Below are 21129 nucleotides of genomic sequence, written 5' to 3'. Positions count from 1 at the left end.
TCCCACAACACGGCGCCGCGAGCGCGCCCAATTACAAGAAAGGTCAGAAAACCTGACCGAGAGCACTGCACGCTGTGGCCGGAGCAGGAGCGCAGAGACCCTGCTCCAGCGAGACCCCGAGCCCGGGACCGCCCGGGGCCTGTGCCGGGCCGTGAAGGGCGGGCGGGCGGCGGGAGCGGCCGCAGGCGGGGCCGCGGCGGGAGGACCCCCCCCTGCCCCGCGCAGGCGCCGCCCCCGCGGCGGCCGCTCGTGCCCTGACTTCCTGAGGGCGGGCGGGCCGAACATGGCGCCGGGCCGCTGGCGCCAGGGGCGGCCGCTCGTCTGCGCTCTGCTCCTCGTAGCGCTGCTGGGTCCCGCCGCCTGCTCTTCTTCCTCCATCTACAGCCCCGGCGAGCCGCGGAACAGCGTGCGAGTGCTGTGCGGCTCCAACTGGAGCCTGGTGTTGCAGGGCCAGTGGATGTTGGAGTTGTGAGTAGCGGCCGCTTTCCCGCCCGCCTCGGAGGCAGCGTGGCCGGGGGGGCGAGGGGGGTTTCCTGCGAGGAGTTCCCTGCGAGGGACGGGCATGGCCGGTGACTCCAGCCCTGCTGTGGGGAGAAGGGGGCCGGCCCGGCCTTCCCGCCCTGCGGAGGGGCCGCGCAGCTTCCCCGGCCCGGCGGTGGCTGCCCGGGCGCGGCGTGAGGGAGGCGGCGGGCGGTGCCCGCGGTCCCCTCTGCCCGCCCTCAGCCGGCGGGCACACCCTGGTCTCTGCAGGGATGGCCGGATGGAAGGAGCTGCCCGCCCCGCAGGTTCCCGTCCTGTGTGGGTAGTGCCCAAGGTTAAACGGGTCACTCCAGACAGAAGGGAATGAGGGATATGGAATGAAGGACATAGAGCTGTCGGAGCGAACCTAGAGCAGGCCACCAAGTTGATCAGAAGAATGGAGAATCTCTCCTTTGGGAAAAGGTTGAGAGAATTGGGATTGTTCACCCTGGAAAAGAGAAGGCTTTGGGTAATCTAACTGAGACCTTCCAGTACCTGAAGGGAATTTACAGGGAAGACAGGGAAAGACTTATTTACAAGAGCATGTCATGACAGACCAAAGGGGAGTGCCTTCAACCTGACAGATAGTTGGGTTAAATTGGATATTGGGGAAGAAATTACTTAGTGTGGGGTTGGTGAAGCTGGGCACAGGTTTCCCAGAGAAGATGTGGATGCCCTATCCCTGGAAGTGTTCAAGGCCACATTGAACGGGGCTTCGAGCAACCTGGTTCAGAGAGAGGTGTCACTTCCCATAGCACGGGGCTGGCACTGGACGGTCTTCAAGGTCCTCTTCCAACCCAAACCATTCAGTGATTCTTTGAAGCAGCTTTCCCTCAGGTTCTCATCTGAGTGTCCAAGCTGAAATGGGTCACTCTGGGAATAGTGTCCAGCACTGCTCCTTGCTCTGCTCCCTCACCAGGGACTGGCGCTGGGTTCTGCGTGAGCTCCAAGAGGGCTGAACTTGGAAGGGAAGATTTAGCAGGAGTAGGCTTCCAAAGCAGTATTACATAATATCCCAGCCTTGACTTGAGCTCGGAGTTCTCATTCAAGGGAGATGGATCAGATTTCATTAACTTCTGCTTGACTGTACTGGAATGGTGGCTTTGCTTATGACATGACACAGTTCTGGAAATGCACGTGACTTTATTTTTGGTGGAGCTTCTCTCACCTGCTTATATTTAGAAGGCGGGAAAAGAGCTTAAGGATTTTTTTTAAGACAGCAATGAATAAAAAAGTAGTTAAGTAGGCAGTAGTCATGTGGTACCTGTAGGCTGTGCAGCTATAAAATAGGTTTTTATTGTGGCATGTGTGCTACTCTGTGCAAGTGCTTGAGTTTAAAACAGTTTGAACATCTGAAGTTATGCTGCCTCCTAGATACTTAGTTAGCTACTTAAAGTTTTGGTGTACTCTTAAATTTGATTTATCTCCAGTCTCTTCTTATTGAGATGGACTGTCACCTCTCTTAGGGCTTTAGTGCTAAAAAAACCTGGTGTTAATCAGTGAATAGGTGGTAACAATCTTGAAACAGCTGATAGTGACCCAGGGATGCCAACTGCTGTGGCTGAGGATTTAGAATGGATTTTGTGTCTCCATTTGTTGTGATCTAAAAGGTAGAGGAAAATACAAATTTGTTTTCTCCCACTCCAAGGTCATGTTTTAAATTGAAGTTTTTTCACTTGGGACATCTTAGTGCAATGTGGAAGCAATCGTTCTAAAGTTACTGATTCATACACAGGTTGGTGAGTTTTAAGGAGGAAGATTATTTATGGTGACTCAAAGTTTTTAGTTCTAAAAGAAAATATTTAAATAACTAGTGGTGCATGCGTCTGAAGAAAAAAAAAAGAGGAACTGGCTGAAATCAGAAGTGGTTGGGATATCAAGCAATTAAAATCCTTTGGAAGCCTTTACTCCAGTTGAAAAATCGGTCTTTGGTTCTGACTGAGAGGTTGCTGACAGTAGCGATGGTGGCAGAGTTAGTTCAGTGTTAGCTGAGCATGGTACATGTTGCTGCATTGCATAAATCAGACTCTAATTAATTTTATGTGGTGTTTGGTGTGTGAAAGATCCTCGGGGTCTCCATGCTATTTCCTGTGGTTCACTACTTGGGCTGTCTGCTTTTCTCCTGAGGAGAAACCTTTGTCTTTAATGAGGATGCAAACTCAATGCTGCTGGTGTGGAATTAGTGAGAGTTTGAGCTCTAAGATAGATTTTTTTAATGTTTTCTGAACAGAATCCTGTCTGGGATTTTTCCCCTCTCTGCTTTCTGGGTGAAATCTGATCCAAGTTTCCTCCCACCCTGGTCTCAGTCCTCATCCTCAAAATATCTGTAAGAGAAGGCAGGAAACAGTTTTGTTTTGGGAGGGAAGCTGGGGCAGGCAGCATCTTACAGCCAGTGAGGTTTTCCATGGGCAGCATCCCTCTTGCCTAAATTTTTCTGATTAAGCTTGTGGCAGAAACTCCTTCTGAGAATTCTCAGCCCAAGTAGCTTCAATGAGAACAGCAAACACAGACTAATCTAATTCTTGCAGCAGTTTCCATTCTGATGGATTTTGGCTTCTACCAATTTTTATCTGGTTTAGAGTCAGTGATCCAGACAGGAGTCCTGCATGTCAGTCCATGGATTCTTCCATGCTGTCTCAGGCTGGTTGGTAGGACTGCAGTAATGTTCATTAAAACTTCATTCGTTTGAAGAACCTACTATTTATTTATAAGACCTTTGTTTTCTGAGCAGTACTTTTCATAATGCAAATGTTACTATATCATCTTCATGAGAAAGAAAATTATTTTCATCAGCTCCTTTTTGAAGCCTCCTGCCCTGGTGGGAACAGGTACAGCTGCTGCTTAATGTCAGTTTTTCTATTTGGGAAAGTAGAAAATCACTGTGTAATTCCACTTTTTTGTTGTTCCCAGGTGCACAAGTAGAGAAACTAAAATTTGGAATTACTTGTGTGTGGCATCAGTAGCAGAAATAGGATTTTTCTTCCTTCATCCCTCCTAGCTGAGGTGTGTGTACTTGGCTGGCTTTTTGTAAATATTTGGTTATTCATAGCTGGAAAAATTACAGGCCCTGGAAGCGCTGCTGCATTTTATTGATAAAAATGTTTTGGAGAAGGTTCTGTATCTGCCAGACATTGCACCATTTCTTGAATGTTGTTACTATCGCAGCACACAGGTCTGGGCTGGAGTGCTGTGAGTGTGATGCTGGAATGAGCTGTGTTCAAAAGTTTCCCTATTTCTTTATCTCTATTCTGTAGCTGTGAGATAATTATTCATTAATATGAGGAGTTTTCTTTTTGTCTTTAATATCGTGTCTGTTTGTAACACAGAAAACTAATTTCTGGTCTGCTTACTTAAAAGTGAATTTTGCATTTGTAAACAAAACTTGTTCCAAGCTTCATTTATCTTAATTTAACATCCTCTTCTTTTTTGAAGTAAATTAAAACAAACAAAAAAAGCCCCAACCCATCAATGAAATTGTTGTCTTCGTGCCTCTGGTTACAAAGTAAACTATCTGTGCTCTTGGTGTATCTGCAGTACTTCATGTGTACTTTTTCCCACATAGGGTGTTAAATGTTTTGGTTCCCCTTTGTTTCAGCACAGACTTACTGCTTTGTGTACCTGAAAAAGAATGTCTTCATTGTCCATTTTAATTCTAGCCAAGTGAAAATGAGGAGACCAGTTAATACTCATGTTTCCAAGGCTTATTATAGTGCAGGCCCATAGTTTTTATTTTTTTATCAGCTTTTAGTCAGTTGGCTTGAAATACTTTGTGTAAATAAAATCCCAAAGGATTTGCTAAACTATTTAACAATTACTGTGAGGTTAAGAATTCAACAAGATTGAGAATTTTCTGTCACTTTAGGGTTTCTAGTCTCTTACTTCTTTTTAGTGTCCAGGCTTTTCTTTGTCCTGTTCTTAAAAATACCCAACAACCCAAAACCCAATAAAAGCCAGAAAGCAGGTGGAATGAAAATCAAGTTATCAAAACTCTGTTTTGGATTTGAAGCCTCTGCAGCTCTGCTGGCAGGGTCCAGAGGAAGTGACCAAACTTTTTATTTACTAACTGAACACATAACTGAGTGCTGTGCTGGGCATTGGCTGGACAAAAACTGTGAAAAGGAGACACTGAAATACCCTATGCAACAGATGCAGAAGGGGGCATAAAAATATGTAGAATTGTAGAACTTTATCTGCTGAAGCTCTAGAATAATTCACATAATTTTTCATTGATTGATTTGCTTTCTATTTTAAAAATAATTTCTCCTTAAAAAAAACCAAAAAAGCTTGTTTGGTCTGGAGGGGTTTAGCACTCTGCAGGAAGCTCCTTGTCAGCTTCCAGGGCTTGTGTCTTGGTGATACAGATTTGGGTAAATGACAGGGACCAACTTCTGTATCTTTGGCTGTCACCTGCTCCCTTGAAAAGTCATTAAACCACACAGTTGATCTGGAGCTTTTCTTTTGTTGGCATTACAAAGCTGCCTATCCTGCCTTAAGACATTGCTGTATTTAGAAAGTGTCTTTTTTCCATTTCCTATGCTTGTGAGATCTGCAGCAATAAGGTAAAATTATTAAAACAAAGAAAATATGAATTTCATTCTGATACTGCTTTTACCATTCTGTTGGATGCTGTCCCAACATTTTTTGCTCTCATTTTAATAGCATTTCCAATATGAACTCCATCAAGCAGAGCTTGGCTTAAGCAAGTTTTGCTGTTTTCTATTTAGCAAATCCTCTCATGCCTGTATCCATAAGCTTTTTCTCCTTTTTCCTAGATTTGTGCAACTTGGTGAAACTGTCAATAGAGCAGTGTGGAATGGTACTCAAAGTTACATCTGTTCACCGCTACTGTTGGTAGTGGTAATGAAAAGGCAGATAAAAAGAGCTAGTTAAATGTACTTGAAAAGGAGTGAAATGGTGAATTCAGTAGCCAGGCAGGTAGAAGAGAGATAAGTGGCTTGGAGCTGGAAACTGTGTATCAGTACATCTCAGCAAAGTCCTTCTGTGTTTACTGATGTACTCGGGGTGATATGGCTGAATGACACCTTTGCTCAAACTGGTTTTAACTTGAGTGGTTTTATATTGCCTCGGTGAAGTTGTTGGTATTTGAAAACCAAAGCTTGTTCTTTTATGCTTTAGATCAGAGATAAATAGAAGTCAAAAGTCTGTGTCTGAGAGCTTCAAACTTTGCTTTTCAATTGCTTTCTTTTTGCCTTCTTCAAAAAGCTTTAGGTATTGTAATGGAGTAGGAGCAGGAGAAAACACCTGGATACTTGGAAATAGTGATTTTAGTCCACTGAGGTCAATCGTTGCAGTGATAGATATTTGCAGCCTTATTTATGGAGGGCTGCCTGCGTGTGAGAGCATTTCAGCTGTAAAACTGTGCTGTGGAATGGGTCTGGAAGCATCAGGAATGAGGTGTGTGCTGAGGAATGTGCAATACCTGCTTGCAGTGAATAGTTTGGCAGTGTGTCACTTTTAGCTATAATGGAGATCAGCAACTTGCCTTTTCATGTGGAACAGGCTACTGAAAGCTCACTTTCCTTAACAGAGTGTCCAAGTCTTGATTTAAATTCCAGCAGACTTTGATTTTTCATTTGGAAAGGCCTGTTCTCTTGGCACATCTGTTTGCACTGCACTCTGTGCCCTACAAATTTATGGAGATACCCCCTTGTGCATATTTGTGGAGAAGAAATGGGAGCGACAGCCCTAAATTTGGTGGTGTTGACAAAGTGCTAATTGTTTCCTGGCCAGTCTGGAGTATGGCAGAAGAAATTTGGTTAAATCTGCCTTTGCCAAGGACCTGCTCTTGTGTTTTCTGACTTGAAGAGTAACAAAGACTGGTTCCACAGCAGACACGAGGGTCTGTGTCCCTGCTCCTACAGAGTTTTATTTTTTTCTATGAATTTAAGAATGGTAGTTGTACCATAATTTCTGTGGAAATACGAATCAGCCACAGTTCTAAAGGGTTCATTAGAGGACCCTGTTGACATCAAGTACTTGCCTCAGTCCTTCAGGGTGCAGAAAGTTTTTTAAAACTTTTGATAAAGATGTCCTAAGTGTGAAGTATTTTACTCTTCAGTAACTTACCTTCCATTACGCTTACTCATTCAGTATTTTAAGGCTGAGAAAGAGATACAATAAAGCTTTGGTAATGTAATTTTTTTGTTATTTCCAGGAGGCAGTCATGAATTCCTTGATGCCTCAAATGCTGCACAACAAAGGCAGACATGAAAGCTTCAGGCAAGTGAGGGTGTTGAGGTAAACAGTAGTGGTAACTCTAGCAGAAATCTGATGTCTATTGCAAGTTCTCTCTTGAACATGTGGGGACAAGCAAGAATTGGATGTGTAATTTCAGGAAAGTGTAGCCAAGACTGTTTGTCCAATGTTCAGCTGGAGTAGCTGGATCTTGTAGCATTATATGGAACTATTGCCATCCCATGTCCAATATTGATACTAAAAATGAGCCAACAACTACAGCTTTTTGTTACATCCTATCACTGCTAAACTGTGACATGGGTAAATTTTCATGCCGCTTTGAACTAAAGGAAATATTTTCAGACATGTGAGTGTTAGTTGTGTATTGAATATTCCACTTCATTCAGGAGAAATGCTCCTGCATGTCCAATGTAAATATAAATTTTGATGGGGTCGAAATTTCTATTCCAAAATCAGATTAAACAGGCTAAAGGATGTATTAATTTTGAAAATCTCATGGTGTGAATTTGATACATGTAGAGAAGCTGGATTTAGAAAACAGTCAAACTTCTCTCATTTTAGATCAATACCAGCTGCATTATCTGATGGATGTTTGCAGTTTCTTATTTATCAGTCAGGCTTCTATAATAAAATAATCCTGTGTGTAAAGCACAGTATCTGTCAGACTGTTATTAAAAGTTCTCTCTGGGCCAGCAGCACAATGGAGAACATCGCTGCGTGTGAGACTTGTTTCCAGCATCTTTTGTAAAGATACTGAGGGGCTGTATTTTTGGCAGGATAAGATTTATGTCCTTTTTTCGGCTGCTTTCACACAGAATGATGTTGACTTAAAAAGACAAGATATGGGCTTTCATAAAATCATTAATTTCTAGTACAGTTAAATACAACAAGTATTTTTAATTTGTGCCCTTTTAACTACAAAGTGACAAGATTCCCTTTTTTAAATGCAGGAATTTAAAAACACTCAGAGTGAATTTAATTCTGCCTCTTTGGTGAGAAATGACCTGTTTTACATTAAGCTTTATGAAACATCTGGGGGTGGCTGGGGATATTTCTGTCTGCAGCCAGTACAGAAGTAAGCATTCCTGCTGACAGCCAGAGAACAGGAATTGCCAGTCCCTAGCTCAGATAGCAGTGGTGGCAGACAAACCAAAGGAATGGAGAACCTTGTGAAGGTTCCCAGTGGTGGTTTTGTGCTAAGGATCTTGGACTCTGCCCAGGAGGGAATATGTTTCTGTGGTTTGCAATGGATGGGGAGCATGTTGGCATTTGTGGAGCATTGTGATGAGGAGGGTGTCCCTAGACTCACTGCTTTGGATGGAAACCTCCATCCCCCTGCTGGTAAATCAGATTAAACCCCTTAAAGGTCTCTCCTCATTAATAAAAGGCTGAGTCTGTGCATGGGCAATTGCTCCAGCTCAGTCTGTGCTCCCAGTCCTGGTTCCCTTCAGTGTGTCTGACAGAACAAGGCAAGCTGCACACGTTGCATACAGATTTGGTCAATCAAGTTAGGCTAAAATACAGAAAGGTGGCAAAAGGGATTTTATCATTGATTTTTATCTGATATTATCCTTTATATTAGGTGTTCTGTTTCCAGACTGATATTAAAATTGGTTTAATTATTCTGATTGAGACTATAGAAAATTCAGCTCTTGAAAAGTGCACTCCTATTTTTCTGAAACAAATCCTGGGTAAAAACAAGACAATAAGTATGGCAAGTAGGAATTTGGTATGTGCTCTTTTTAAGTGTCTAATGGCTGCTATCAAAAAGGGCATATTGTGATGTATGGAGTAGTGGGTTAAGGCAAATGCAATTTTGGGAAGTTCTGAGGTGTGGGAAATCAATACAAAATATTGTGATGAAGGATACTGCTTCAGAGGACAGCCTGGCTTCAATAATTCAGGTAGCTGCCATGGAAATGTATTTTATTTCCTATGTAAATAGAATAAATCACAAGTGGTGAGGAGTTTGGATATTAATTTCTCAATGAATTGTTTTGTTTTAATGACATGGAGAGGAACATAGGGATTGATAAAAAAACTTTGATTGTCTTATTCAGTAGACTCAATTAAGAAAAACTAGTTTATTTCCCTTTGTGATTGATGTGTTTGTATTTTCTCTGTACAATAAATCAATTTGAATGTCTTTAAGTGTAAGAGTATTAAAATATTTACCCTGCCTTCCCCCTTTAGTTATGCTCCTTGGTGTCCAGCCTGTCAGCAGATTGAGGCGACCTGGGAGAGCTTTGCCAAGGAGAGCGAACGGCTCGGCATCACTGTGGGAAAAGTGGATGTCACTCAGGAACCAGGTACAGCATGAAACAGTGTTTTAATAACAGGAATCAGTCAATACAACTGCCATTTACTACTTATTTAGGCTTTAAAGTCAAAATAACGTTATCCACAGTTTGTTTCTCCATACAGTTCATATTTATGAACTGAAGTTTATAAACTCAATTTGAAGGATTAAAGAATTGGGGGGGGGGGGAAGTGATCTGGCTTAATACTAACTTAAAAGAGGCTTATTCTTTATTTTAATCTTCTTCCCTGGAAGCTGTTGCCTGTCTCATTCCTCCAACCTGTCTGCAGAAGATTCCAGCTCTGTAGCCTTCCATTAGGAGAATTTCAGGGTGTGGTAGAGCAAGCCTGCTTTAATTAACATTTCTAACTGTTTCCAGCATGGTGCTGGTTTATTGACTGGTTTAATTGTGGCCATGCTTTATATTCCAGATGTTGTTGCTGTTTCCTGTTGGTGATGCACATATGCAGATATGTTTATATAAACACTTTCCTAACTATTCAGAGAAGCACAAGTGCAATCTAATTTATTCTTTTGGTGACTCCCTTCAGAGTTTTGAATGTGACTTTGTACAAGTAGTATTAATATTGTATAAATCTCTGCATCTCTGGGGGATGCTTATTTGGGCTTTGAGGGGATAAAAGATTTTATTAGTAGTATCAAAAGACTGAAAGATGAGATGTTGTTAGAAAGGAGAGGCCAAACTATTGATTTTTCTTTGTTTTTGCTTTATAAAGTGTGTGAAAAATGTGTTTATTTTATTAGTTGAAAGCATGCTGAACAGATTTACTGTATCAAAGCTGTTGTCTCAAAATCAGCAATCTAAGTGGACAAGAAAATGCCAGCTGTTCTGGACCCTTTGTAGGTTCATGTCTTGTTAAAAGTTCACAACTACGCAAAAAATCTGGTATCAAAAAGCTGCATATACTAATCTTTATAAAGTGTTAGTTTTAATACTAGCTTGTTTAAATAGATGTAAACGTAATACTTAAATTTCTAATGCTGCTGAGAGTCACGACCCCTAAGCATGGGTCTGAGTCAAAGGGCTGACCAAAATGATGAATTTGTACCAAAGCTCATGTAATAAACATCTGGTTCAGCACTGGAAGCTGCAGGCACTTCTAAAACTAAGGAATGCTCAAACTGGAAAACAAACATTTATTATGTATTTGACCTTTGATGTTGATGTAATTTGGAAGATACGAGTTTCTATGGAGCTCTCCAAAGTTACTGAGGTATTTTTACTGCGGGCTTTGCATCAGCCTTTCAGTTGTTGTGTTTAAGTGCTCTGTCTCCTTTCTTGCTTGCACAATGGTACTTTAATTAGTCTTAGTTATGTAACCCCTTCATTGAATTGAAAGTAGTCAAAATGTGTTAAATTAGGGGAAAACCACGAGATGAGTGCAGAGTTACATAAAATTGCACTTCCCAAACCGGCAGGAGAAAGTGGCCATTCATGGTGCCTAATTGCAGGAGATGCCTGAAGAATAAATCCACCAGTCTTAATGGCTTCACAGCAGATTTCAGTCACTTGATGTTCCAGCCTTAAAGTGCTTCCTCTTGCCTCATCTTCATTGAAACGTTCAGTGTGGAACAAGTAAATAGTGGAGATGCTTCTGGACCCTTAAGTTCTGCATATTTTTGGTGCCTATTTTAAGCTCCTGATCACAACATATACCTGTGAATTACAACAAGGGGATCTTCTGTCTTTGAGTAGTTGTTGGCTGAAAGCAGCTGGGGTTTTAAATGACATCTCTATTCTCTGTACATTTTTCAGTACAGACAGATAACAGATACACTAAATAATAGGGGTTTTAAGTTTTGATTAACTGTTGATTTCATAGTGGATGTCAGTTTCTGATTTGCAGGCAGAGTCAGATGCTTAACTCTAGCCAATTCAAGATTGTATTAAACACGCAGAAAAACAATTTAATGTGTTCTTAAATTTTGTAGCTGACTCACACTGGTTTTACCAATCTAGAGAGGGGCCTTAGATAACCTGCAACCTAAAATGTTGGGGGTGCTTAGATGCATTTCATAACTTTTAGATTTCAGAGTTGCTTCTGAGGTGTTCACTCTAGGATAGGCCACAGGTGAGAGGTTTGAGCTGTTTTATTTCCTTTGCCTGAGTGGTATTTGTAAGAACTTCAGAGAGCCCTTCAGTGTTCGTTCCCATGACTTTCTCTGTTCTTAAGCTAATTATGTTCTTTGTGACTCTCCACCCAGTTTTCCTTGTGCAGCTGTGCTGTCTGCTTTATTAACTCTGCTGTTACATTTGTGGGTTTGTTTGCTTTAGATCTCCCTGTGCTGGCACAACTTTTAGCTGTTTCAGAATATTTTTCATCACCCTGCCTCTCACAGCCATAAAGGCAGAGAGCTGAAAAGTTGAAGAAGCTTTCCTTTCTGGAACTATAAAGATAATTTGCTTTAAACGTCTTCAAACAAAATACCAAACAACAAAAAAAGTCATAACCCTTTTTTGCCTATTCCATAGAGGAATTCAAACTGAGGAAAACATTACCACTGAAACTTTTAAAAATACCTGTCTTATTTCAGTATGGCTCTTCTTTGTGTCTAAAGGCAGAAACTCTTTTGCTACAATACTTTTCCATGGCTAATCTTGTTGCCTAGAGCTGTTTGCTTTATTGAAGTCTGAATAAGGTCTTCATTTCCCAGAAGATTTTCACAGTATTATATAAAAGGCAAAGTTAAATAACCATACTCTTTACACTGGTACTTTATAGGAACAGCAGTTGCTGGCTATAAGAATTCAGCTCTTTCTAATGGGCTCTGAGTGCTTCTAATGCTGGGCTGGTCCAAAACTTCAGCTGGGTGAAAATATTCAGGAGACAAATCCATTGATGAGGAAAATTGCCTCTCAGTAAACATTCTTCAAGTTAAACATTTTTCCTTAGTTTATAACCAGTATTTAGTATCTGTTATTGCTTGTCGCATATCTGAAGACAAACTGTTAACCTGTATTTACAAAACAATGGCGAAAGCTGTGCAGCCTGCTGTAAAATACAGATATGTAGGTTTTTATAGATAAGTCAGAATGCTGAGAAATTTCCTTGTTACTGAACTGTTTGTGTTGTTTTCTTCCCTTTCTAGGCTTGAGTGGTCGTTTCTTTGTCACAACACTTCCTACAATTTACCAGTAAGTGTGTCATACTGGAAACTGCAGCTGTTGACTCCTACTTGTCACTTTATTTAATCTGTAACTGAAAAGTAGGGGAAAATGAAGGAATAGTGACTTTTTATTTCAGCTCAGGTTATTGCAGCATTGATTGAGTAATGAAGTCCTTATCTGAGGCTTTTCTTTAGTTTAAGTGACTTTACTAAGTTTTCCTGTTATCCATACTATTAAAAATGGATCAGAGAAGACATTTGCTGTATCTCTTCTCTATTGAGGTGATGTCATCCTTAAAGTATTGAACCCATCGTTAAGTCAGAGTATTATGAGTCGTGCAGATGTACAGACAAATACATATATATGTGCACCTCTAATTCTGAGTTGTATTTAGAAATGCTTTGGTTGTTAACCTCATGTGCTTTGTGTATTTGCTGTGCCAGTGAGTATTTAAGAAAAATAGCAGCTTTATAAATGGCAAAATCCCAAGCCGTTTAAAAACTGACATTTTCCATCATGCACTGATCCCAGTCAGCTCAGAGCAAGTGAAGTCTGTAATGTGTGTGGGGAGGTTTTGGCTGAGTTTTTTACCCCAGAGTTTGGGGACTCTCTGTGCTGATGGGGGTTTGTTTTGCAGTGCCAACGATGGGGTGTTCCGCAGATACCGCGGCTCTCGGACCTTGGAAGATCTTCAAGGCTACATCTTAGAGAGGAAATGGGAAGCCGTGGAGCCTGTAGCAGGATGGAAGTCTCCATCTTCTATAATGTAACTCTTGGTTTTTATTAAAAAGAACAATGTTTTATATCTCATTACTCATTAAGGGTCCTGTGTTGACAGTTTAAAGACAAAAGGCCTTTATTCCTTAGACTTGCAGGCTTTGCAGAAGCAATCAGTATTGACAGCCTGATTCCCAGCTTCTCACCTATAAAGGCAGCATATTTTCTGCATTTGCTTTCATTTGTGCCTGCTAGGCTTGTTTATATCATCTTTGAAAAAAAGATTAAGAGAAAAAATAAAGCCACTGAGCATTATTTAAAGTGGCATTTCCAATTTTTGCTGAGTCCTGGAATCAAGTGTGTGTTTATGTAGATTATTATTTCATGACTTCTGGCTACTGGGCAGCCTTTAGCTTTAAGGATTTCTCATTTATTTCTTTATAAGAAAGACTTCTATCTCCCTTTGGAATAGCAAGCAGTGTAGTGCTTGCAGAATGTAAAAGCATTTGTTTATAGGGAGAGGGATAGGAGTATTGTAGAAAGCTTGTATGATACAAAGGATGAACCAGCCATGTGAGTGGCCTGCAGTTCAGTCTGGCAGAAGCCTTTATGTATAAATTCACATCAAAGATATCCAGAGAGGGTACTTATTTCTCATGTGAGAAGGAAGAGGAGCTGTAGGATATTTAGGAATGGGGAGAGGAGCTACAGGGCTGCTGTGAACTTGTCCTTCCATTTCCTTGTTTTCCAGGATGCATGGCATGGCAGGACTGTTTCACTTCTCGGGATGGATCAGGGTAAGTAACTGTACAGTGTTTTCCATACTCCCTTTTTATGCTTAGAATAATCATATGTTTAAAAGATAACACATAACTGAATAGTTTTATTATCCTTTTATGAGAGTTGCATCTTGTATTGCCCAGGCTAAGGGAGGGCAAGGGGGTTTTTTAGTAATAATTTCTGCATCTGGGGTTCAAACTGGCAGCACTCGTATAGGAATGTGAGGAATTTGGATAATAGAGTAATTATCAGAAGTAAAGGAGGAATGCTTAGCTATACTGAAATGTGCTTTAAAATATGAAAGGATACTTTACTTTAAAATATTTCAAGATGATTTCATTTGGGAGCTATCCAAGTTTTCCCATGGCATCCAAATACTGAGAATTTTCAGACCTTTCAGATTCTGGCCAGTGAGATTGAGAGACTGTATTTGATTGTGGCAAAATATGTTACTTTTGTAACATGTGCTTCAGAAAAGAAATGTAGTTGAGAGTTGGAACAAGTTTGTATCACTTCTACTAAGAATCAAACTAACATAGAATCAAGCAGAGTTCTAAAGTTGTGTGTCTTTGATACTTTCACTGGATGATACTTACTTTTTATAGACTTCTCATGTTTCTTTTCCATGGTTGCTCTGAAATAGTGTTGTTTCTCTATAGTCTCCTTCCTGCAAGATTAACTATCCTGTGAAAAAACCTCTCATTTGTCTTCCATTTTGATGAATGTTACATTTCCTCACTCCTCCTGCTCTGCTGTCTTTGCTTATGCTTTAATAAATATGAAAAGATGTTCTGACATTTAAAAAGAAGACTCTAGAATTTCTGTATTTAAACTCCTGTAAATGTTGATTGTTGTTTGTTTTGAAAGAGATTTAATGTCATAATTTACTTCCTACCAGCTTGTCTGACTCGATGTGCTGCTTGAATCAGCCAGTTGAATTTGTAGGTTTCAGGAACATACTAAAGTTTGAAAGAAATCTTAATACTGTATTTGGGTTATTATATTTAAATTTAGAAGTGAAATAGTTTATTTAGTGTACACTTAGAGCGTGTGACTCCTTTTAAGAGCTGAAAAGCTTCAGTAAGAGCTGAATGGCTTCATTTTAGTTAATGAACAGATGCTACATAAGGATGAAGGATGTTGTGATACTTTCCTGCAAGCTCTGAGGCTCCTCATCCATCCATCTGTAGTAAGTGTTGTGTATGGCATCTGTAATGCTGAGTGTCTTAGGGAGAAGAAATTGTTCATCCTCTGCTTCAAAAGCCTTTTAATGTAAAAAAATTAGTGAAAAACCCGAAGATTTAATGGTGTCAAAAGGGGAAGACTTCAGTATAAATACTATTAAATGAAAGGGCTTAATCAGACATCAATTTATGTAATGGTGCTGGCAGTAGAAATTCTAAGTGGTTTTAGGTATGAAGTTATTCTGTATCTTGTTCTAATTTCCAGCAAATACATAACTACCTCACTGGCACTCTTGGAGTTCATGTTTGGATTTCCTATGCCATCTTCATCTTAGCTACCTTACTGATTGGCCTGCTTCTGGGTTTGGTAAGAAAACATTACTGTTTTTTCTCTGTGCATTATCTTGTGAAAAAAACCCAAACAACTTTGCTCATAAGATATACTTAAATACACCTTGCTTTAATAATATATTGCTAAATACTAATATCTCTTCCCTGTGACCTCCAGAATGTGTGAGAGTGGATTAAAGCTGTGCCAGGGAGGTCTAGACTGGACATTAGGAAGCTGAGGGTGGTTAAAGACTGCAACAAGCTCCCCAGAGAGGTGGTCAGTGCCTCAGGCCTGTCACTGGTTAAGAAGCATTTGGACAGTGCCCTCAATACAAATCAGGTCACCTTCTTATGAAATCAAATTCTTATGAAATGCTTCAGTTTAGATTTGTTTAGTCCATCCCCTAAAAGGAGCAATTCTTGTATTGGCCTTTTTGTATCTAAAACTGTTCTACTTATGGGTGGAATGTCTGTGCTCAGAGTTGGTCAAGACTCCAGCTTTCTAAGAACACAGATTTTGTGGAGAGTTTTATTAACCACAGAGGAATTGGTTTTGTGGGAGTCAGCAGTGTAAGGATTCTGCCACACTGATAATGAAAATCAAAGGATGAAAATATTTTTTAAAGCTTTGAAGATTTGGGGCTTTAAGTTCTTTTATATTAGTTGGCTGTTCCACAAGTTGTGTTCTGCAACTGCAAGGACTGTTCAAATAGTTCTGCTGGTAGCTGGTTTAACCTGCTGCTAAGTCACTACTCCTTGTAAGAGGTGTAAAAGTTGTTTCTGGGATGTGGATCTCTGCCCTTCAGTCCAAATATTAATGAAATAAAGAAAAATTTTGTCAGTGTATTTCTCATTAGTACTGGGAAGGGATTTTAATGAATAATTGAAATTTGAATTTAGGCAAAACCATGTTTTTATATTTGATGGGCATACAGAATTGTCGTATACAAGAAAATGTTTTTGATTATTCAATTTCAACAACTGCATTTTTCTGGATAGTAGATTTTCACCAAATGAGATAAAAACAAGTTAGTATAACTAGGAGCAAGTGAATATCATGTTTTAAAGGAAACTCTTCTTCTTACTCCTTCACTAAAAAAAACCCAAACTGAAAAAGCTGAAAAAAAATGTCAAGTTAATCTCCCAGCTCTTTCCAAAAAGCTTTTCAGTGATTGAAATATATTTCTTTGACATGGTGTCAGCTCTGTCTTTTTCTTTGCACTATTCTTAGCATGTGACAGTGAGGCACAAATGTCTTCCTTGCATTTTGAGTGTCCGTGTTCTACACTGGGCTGGTTAAATAATGAGCACAAAAGGTGGAATACACATCTGTATTGGGGATCCAGGGGTAGGAATGGATTAACATCCTGAAATACAGGAAATCTTGGTCAAGATTTTTTCATAAATTTTCAGAAAACAAAAATTCTCAACTGTGTTCTGAGCTGTTCTTGAGCTGTGAGCAGTGTCAGTACTGAATAAATTTAGGAAAGTAGGAGGCAGTAAATGGGTAGTAGAAGGCAGGGAATGCTGGTTAGTACACACTGAGAAAGCACTTTTTTCCATGTTTTTATTTAGCTCTTATCTCTAAGCAAGATAATATAATATTGTAAATTTTATTGTGTATATCTATCTAAAAAGAATGCAGGGTTTTTTGTAATTGCTAATAATTGCTGGTTTTTATTATTGCTGATAAATGCCTTTTTCCTTTCCACAGATCCTGGTTTTGATTTCAGACTGCCTCTGCCCAGCCAAGTCAAAATACACAGCTGAAACACCTGGTAAGAACTCTTCAAGAGGGCGAAAAGCTGTAGTTTAAAGTGTAAATTTGTAGGAGGATGGGCAATACACTGTTCAGATCTTAGGTGTGAACCAATAATCTAGGAGCCAAGTAAAATTGGTTTGTCTTTGGTTTGTAACTCAGTGGAATAAAATGAAGGTCTATCTGTGGCTGACATGCAAGGAAAATAAATGGAAGTGGAGGAGAAATCTACTGAAGTCTTAATGAAATAACTGAAAAATAAGGAAAATATTTCAATCACAAAACCAGAACGGTTCATGTTGGAAGAGACTTGAGGTATCATCTGGTTCCAATCGCAGTTGGAATAATAATCAATTATAATGTTCATCAGTATTTCAGAGTATGTCCCTGGTGATGCAACTTTAAAAAGCTTTGTTGTGAGATCCGGTCTAACTGCAGTGTCTGCTTTGTTTAGAAGAAGCAATTACCAAGGAGAACGCGGAGAACGCGGCGCTGGAGGAGCCGGAGGAGGCTGCAGAGCTTTCCGCGGGTGATGCCGAGGAGGCTGCAGATGTGAAAGATCTCTCAGACGGAGAAGATGCAGCAAATTCAAGTGCTGATGAGTCGGAGGAGGATTTAGCACTTGGAAAAGAATCAGGGGAAGAAGAAATGGAAGACTTAAGTGAGCAGCCTTTAGCTGAATCAGAGACTGAAAGCACAGTGAGGCAGCGGAAAAGTCAGGGGGCTGAGAAGGAACTATAGTTTTCCCAGTGGCGTATCTTGTACACTTGGACCAAAGAAGTATCAGACCCCTTCAGGGTCTGAAGCTGGAGCTTACACTTGATTTGTCGTTGGTGTTTACGCAAAGCTCTGCTCTGCCAGCAGGCTCCTCTTTTTTTAAGCTTAGTACTTGCTTACTTCCTTTGATAAGCACATTTGCTGTGTTTTGTGTGACCTTAGCCGTGACAATCAAAATCAGTGTCTTATCTGTTCCATGTCCTCTCAGAGAAAAAGGGGGTGTCATTCTCAGTTCACCAGCTCTGAAATGATCATTGTGTGTGTGTTCCTCTAAGGACTGACCTGGGCAAGATCAGGACTTTTAACTCCACGATAGCTTGGCAGGACTATGACTTTTCTGTCTGAATGTTGATTGTTCCCAAATGCCACAGAAGCACAGAGACGATTCACTAGTGAAAGGAGGCACCTTATTGGTCTTCTATCAAAAATGTTGTGTACCATGGGTTTGTTTTTATCACTTTCAAACGGAAGCACCTTTCTGTTCCACTTCTATTTGTGTTTGTTTTGGAAGTTGATCCTGCAGCTCACCCCCAGATGGGTCAGTTTTTGGTGATCCAGAGGCTGTGCAGCTTGAGTTGTATGAGCCTAGGAGTTGGAGTAATAAAAAACCTCAGGCAGAAAGAGAGTGGCAGCTAAATGTGTAAAGTGTGTTGGAACTTTGGAAAGGTTTAAAGGAAATTATTTTGGTTGGTGGGAAATTTTGCCAAAGCACTACTACTTTTTTTTTTTCTTTTTGGTAATTTGTTCCCATCAGGAGATTGTAGCAGGAAATACTCACTTTGGAGTCAGTAAGTTGTATTTTTCTTGCCAGTACAAGTTCATCATGTGCAGTGCAGTCCTGCCATTGCCAACTCAGGATGCTTTTGGCAGAACTCAAGCTGCTTTAGTGATGTTATCTGAAGAGGCACTTGATCACTTTTCTACTTTTGGAATCATCACATTGGAAAAAGAGAGGGTGCACAGGTGGGTAGTGGTGGGAAGCTTTGGATCTTGCTACTTCTGTCAGAATAAACGTGCGTGTGTTGAACTGTGTAAAGTGAAAATGGCTCATCAGGTAGACAGCATTAGATGTGGTTAGACTTGGGTCATTAAACATATCAGTGTATCACTCCTTTGGGTTAATATGCAAGTCTTTTTTGGTCAGGAATGCCCTCAGTGAGATCCTGTATTTTCCCACTTCATTGATGTACAACCATGAACGTAAGATATGTCCTAATCTTGATATTATTTTAATATATATATATATGTTGCATAAACCTTGCTAACATGCATGAATTTAATCTTGTTCTTCAAGAACAAAGAGTAGTCAGAGGTGAGAGCATCTCCCATTAGAAGAGAAGTTGTGAGAGCAAAATGCTGGTTTCCTTTGAGACTGTGATTAATAGGGCCAATTTTTATTGAAAGCTATTTTGTTGTTTCTTAATGCTCATGAAGAACATATTTGCCAGGGAAGCTCAACTTTCCCATCTATGTCCTGTCACATATGTTTTCGAACTATAAGGTAGAAACTTTGCATTTGTCTGGTAGAGCTGCTCAAAGAAGAAAATTACACTGCATATCCTGAAATCAAAATTTCTCAAGGAATACCCCCAGTCTGGAGTTTGAGTTCCATATAGTGGACACCTCTAAATGTGCTTTCACATAGGTGAAAACAGACTTGATAGTATCTATACATTGCACTATCTTGAGAACAGTTTGTGATGTTTGGGTGTTGTCCCATCTACCTGAGCAGTTGTAAAGCTGGCAGCCGCAGAACTCAGCAGTAGGTGAGGCACACAGCAGCCTTTTGAAAGCTACACTTTTATCTGCAAAAATCAAGCAAACTTTGTGGCCACTACAGTGTGAAGAGGAGAGCTGTGCACTTTGAAGACAAAAAGGTCTTCTCACAAGAGTTGGGTTTCCCAGCGGTGTCTTTGGATTTCAGAAGCTAACAGACCCACAAATGGCACTTTGTCCTAAAAGGCACATGGTTTGTGAGATGCTGTGGGAGAGATCAGAAACCCCTTTGTGTGGTGTGTCTGAATTCTCTGCTCACATTTCCTCCGTTGTTGCGTGTCACAGTTGGGTTCAGACTATTTAAACCAAAGATGTGAATTGTTTTCCATCATGATAGACTGAACTGTAAGATCACTGATGAGCAGGGATTAAATAAGTAGGCAGCAGGTGACAGCAGCTTAGATTGTCCTGTGAATCTAGGAATGAGCTTGGTCAGGCTTCTAAGGGTTCTTGAACATAGGATGGATGTTGTTCCTGTGTTTTCTTGAATAAAGCAGGGAATATTAATGCTGACTGGGTTTGACCATATTTGACATGTATTGCTGTATCTTGTTACAAAGATCACTAAATTGTGGTTCAGGCTTTGCTTAGAAAAGGTGATACTGTGCAGCCATTGATCTCTCCAACTTAATTTTATGTTTGTAGGAAAATTACTGTAGTGTGATACTGGAAATGCTCAGTTGTGACTAATGTTTATCTGGGAAATAGTGAGCAGCAAACACTGTAAAAGCAAAATTTGTGTTTAACAGAAAAACAATTAGCTGTGCAGTAGAAGTGTCATGTTAATATACCTTCCAGGATTGGGATTTTTTCCACTAAAACACATTTTAATTGAATCATGTGAGTAGTGCTAATTAGACTATTACAATAGTTTTAAACTTGGTGTGTTTCCAAAAAGTTGGGATCAACCTTTTGTGCAATCTGGGTGTTCTGTTATCTCTGTTCTGTTAGGATTAATCGTGAAGAAATTGAACTTGTTCTTGCAACCTCAAAATAGACAATAGGGCCTTGGAGAAGCTGCTGCTGGCACTGTTCAAAATGTTTTGATGAAGGACAGGGCCTTAAGGCTTGGGAACTAGAGCTGTGTGTCAAAATTAATTTAAGATTGTTGAGAAGCAATTTAAATATCAATTGGGCTGCATGCCAGTGGAATGGGAATGCTCAACAGCAAGTCCCCCAAAAAATCTGGCAGATTCCTTTTTCAAGATGCTGGAAATCCATCCAGCATTCCAAACCTCCTGTCCTTGGGATCTGTGTGAAACTTGTATGTGTGTCTTGGAATGCTCTGTATCTACTGCCCTGTGGGGGTGTGGCATGTGTTATATGGGTTTTCTTCCTGGAAATGTTACACAGGGTTGTCTGTTACATGAAAGTGTTGCAAATTTATACTTAGGCGTATTTTTACTGAAATGCCACATAAAATTTTGTATTTATGACCTGCCTGGAGTCATTTTCATTTCATCTGTGCAGAGTTGGCTCATCTCTGTCATTAACAAAAGGTTTGGGTTTTTTATAATGCTGATCTTCAGTTAATCATAGAGGTTGTAACTTGTGAAGATTCCTTAAAATCTTTAAAAGGAACCTAGACATCAATGAATTGCTTCCTTTTGGAGGGTTTCCCTGGAGGAACCCAGGGCTCTCA

The 21129-nt window shown here is 40.2% G+C and overlaps 1 protein-coding gene across 1 annotated transcript; it reads left to right on the top strand.

Moving 5' to 3' along the window:
* Window positions 1-274: 274 nt before the first annotated feature.
* Window positions 275-20923, top strand: TMX4 (thioredoxin related transmembrane protein 4). Its single transcript, XM_005525510.3, has 8 exons — window positions 275-468; window positions 8929-9044; window positions 12146-12191; window positions 12802-12930; window positions 13633-13678; window positions 15111-15212; window positions 16890-16953; window positions 17389-20923. The coding sequence occupies exons 1-8, from the start codon at window positions 284-286 to the stop codon at window positions 17673-17675; spliced, it is 975 nt and encodes a 324-aa protein (XP_005525567.2). The 5' UTR covers window positions 275-283; the 3' UTR covers window positions 17676-20923.
* The last annotated feature ends 206 nt before the right edge of the window (window positions 20924-21129 follow it).

The sequence above is a fragment of the Pseudopodoces humilis genome, chromosome 3 (genome assembly GCF_049639895.1).
Source record: "Pseudopodoces humilis isolate 2021_Gansu_Grassland_sample_001 chromosome 3, ASM4963989v1, whole genome shotgun sequence".
NCBI classification, from domain to species: domain Eukaryota; kingdom Metazoa; phylum Chordata; class Aves; order Passeriformes; family Paridae; genus Pseudopodoces; species Pseudopodoces humilis.
Note: the sequence above shows the minus strand (reverse complement) of the source record. Positions and strands in the feature narration are given on the sequence as shown.

What these genes read in the sequence shown, in the direction of transcription:
- TMX4 (XM_005525510.3), top strand. Translation starts at nt 284, where the DNA reads ATGGCGCCGGGCCGCTGGCGCCAGGGGCGGCCGCTCGTCTGCGCTCTG. An exon ending in ACACTTCCTACAATTTACCA is followed by an intron (nt 12,192 to 12,801) that starts GTAAGTGTGTCA and finishes TTTGTTTTGCAG; the next exon opens with TGCCAACGATGGGGTGTTCC. An exon ending in ATACACAGCTGAAACACCTG is followed by an intron (nt 16,954 to 17,388) that starts GTAAGAACTCTT and finishes TGCTTTGTTTAG; the next exon opens with AAGAAGCAATTACCAAGGAG.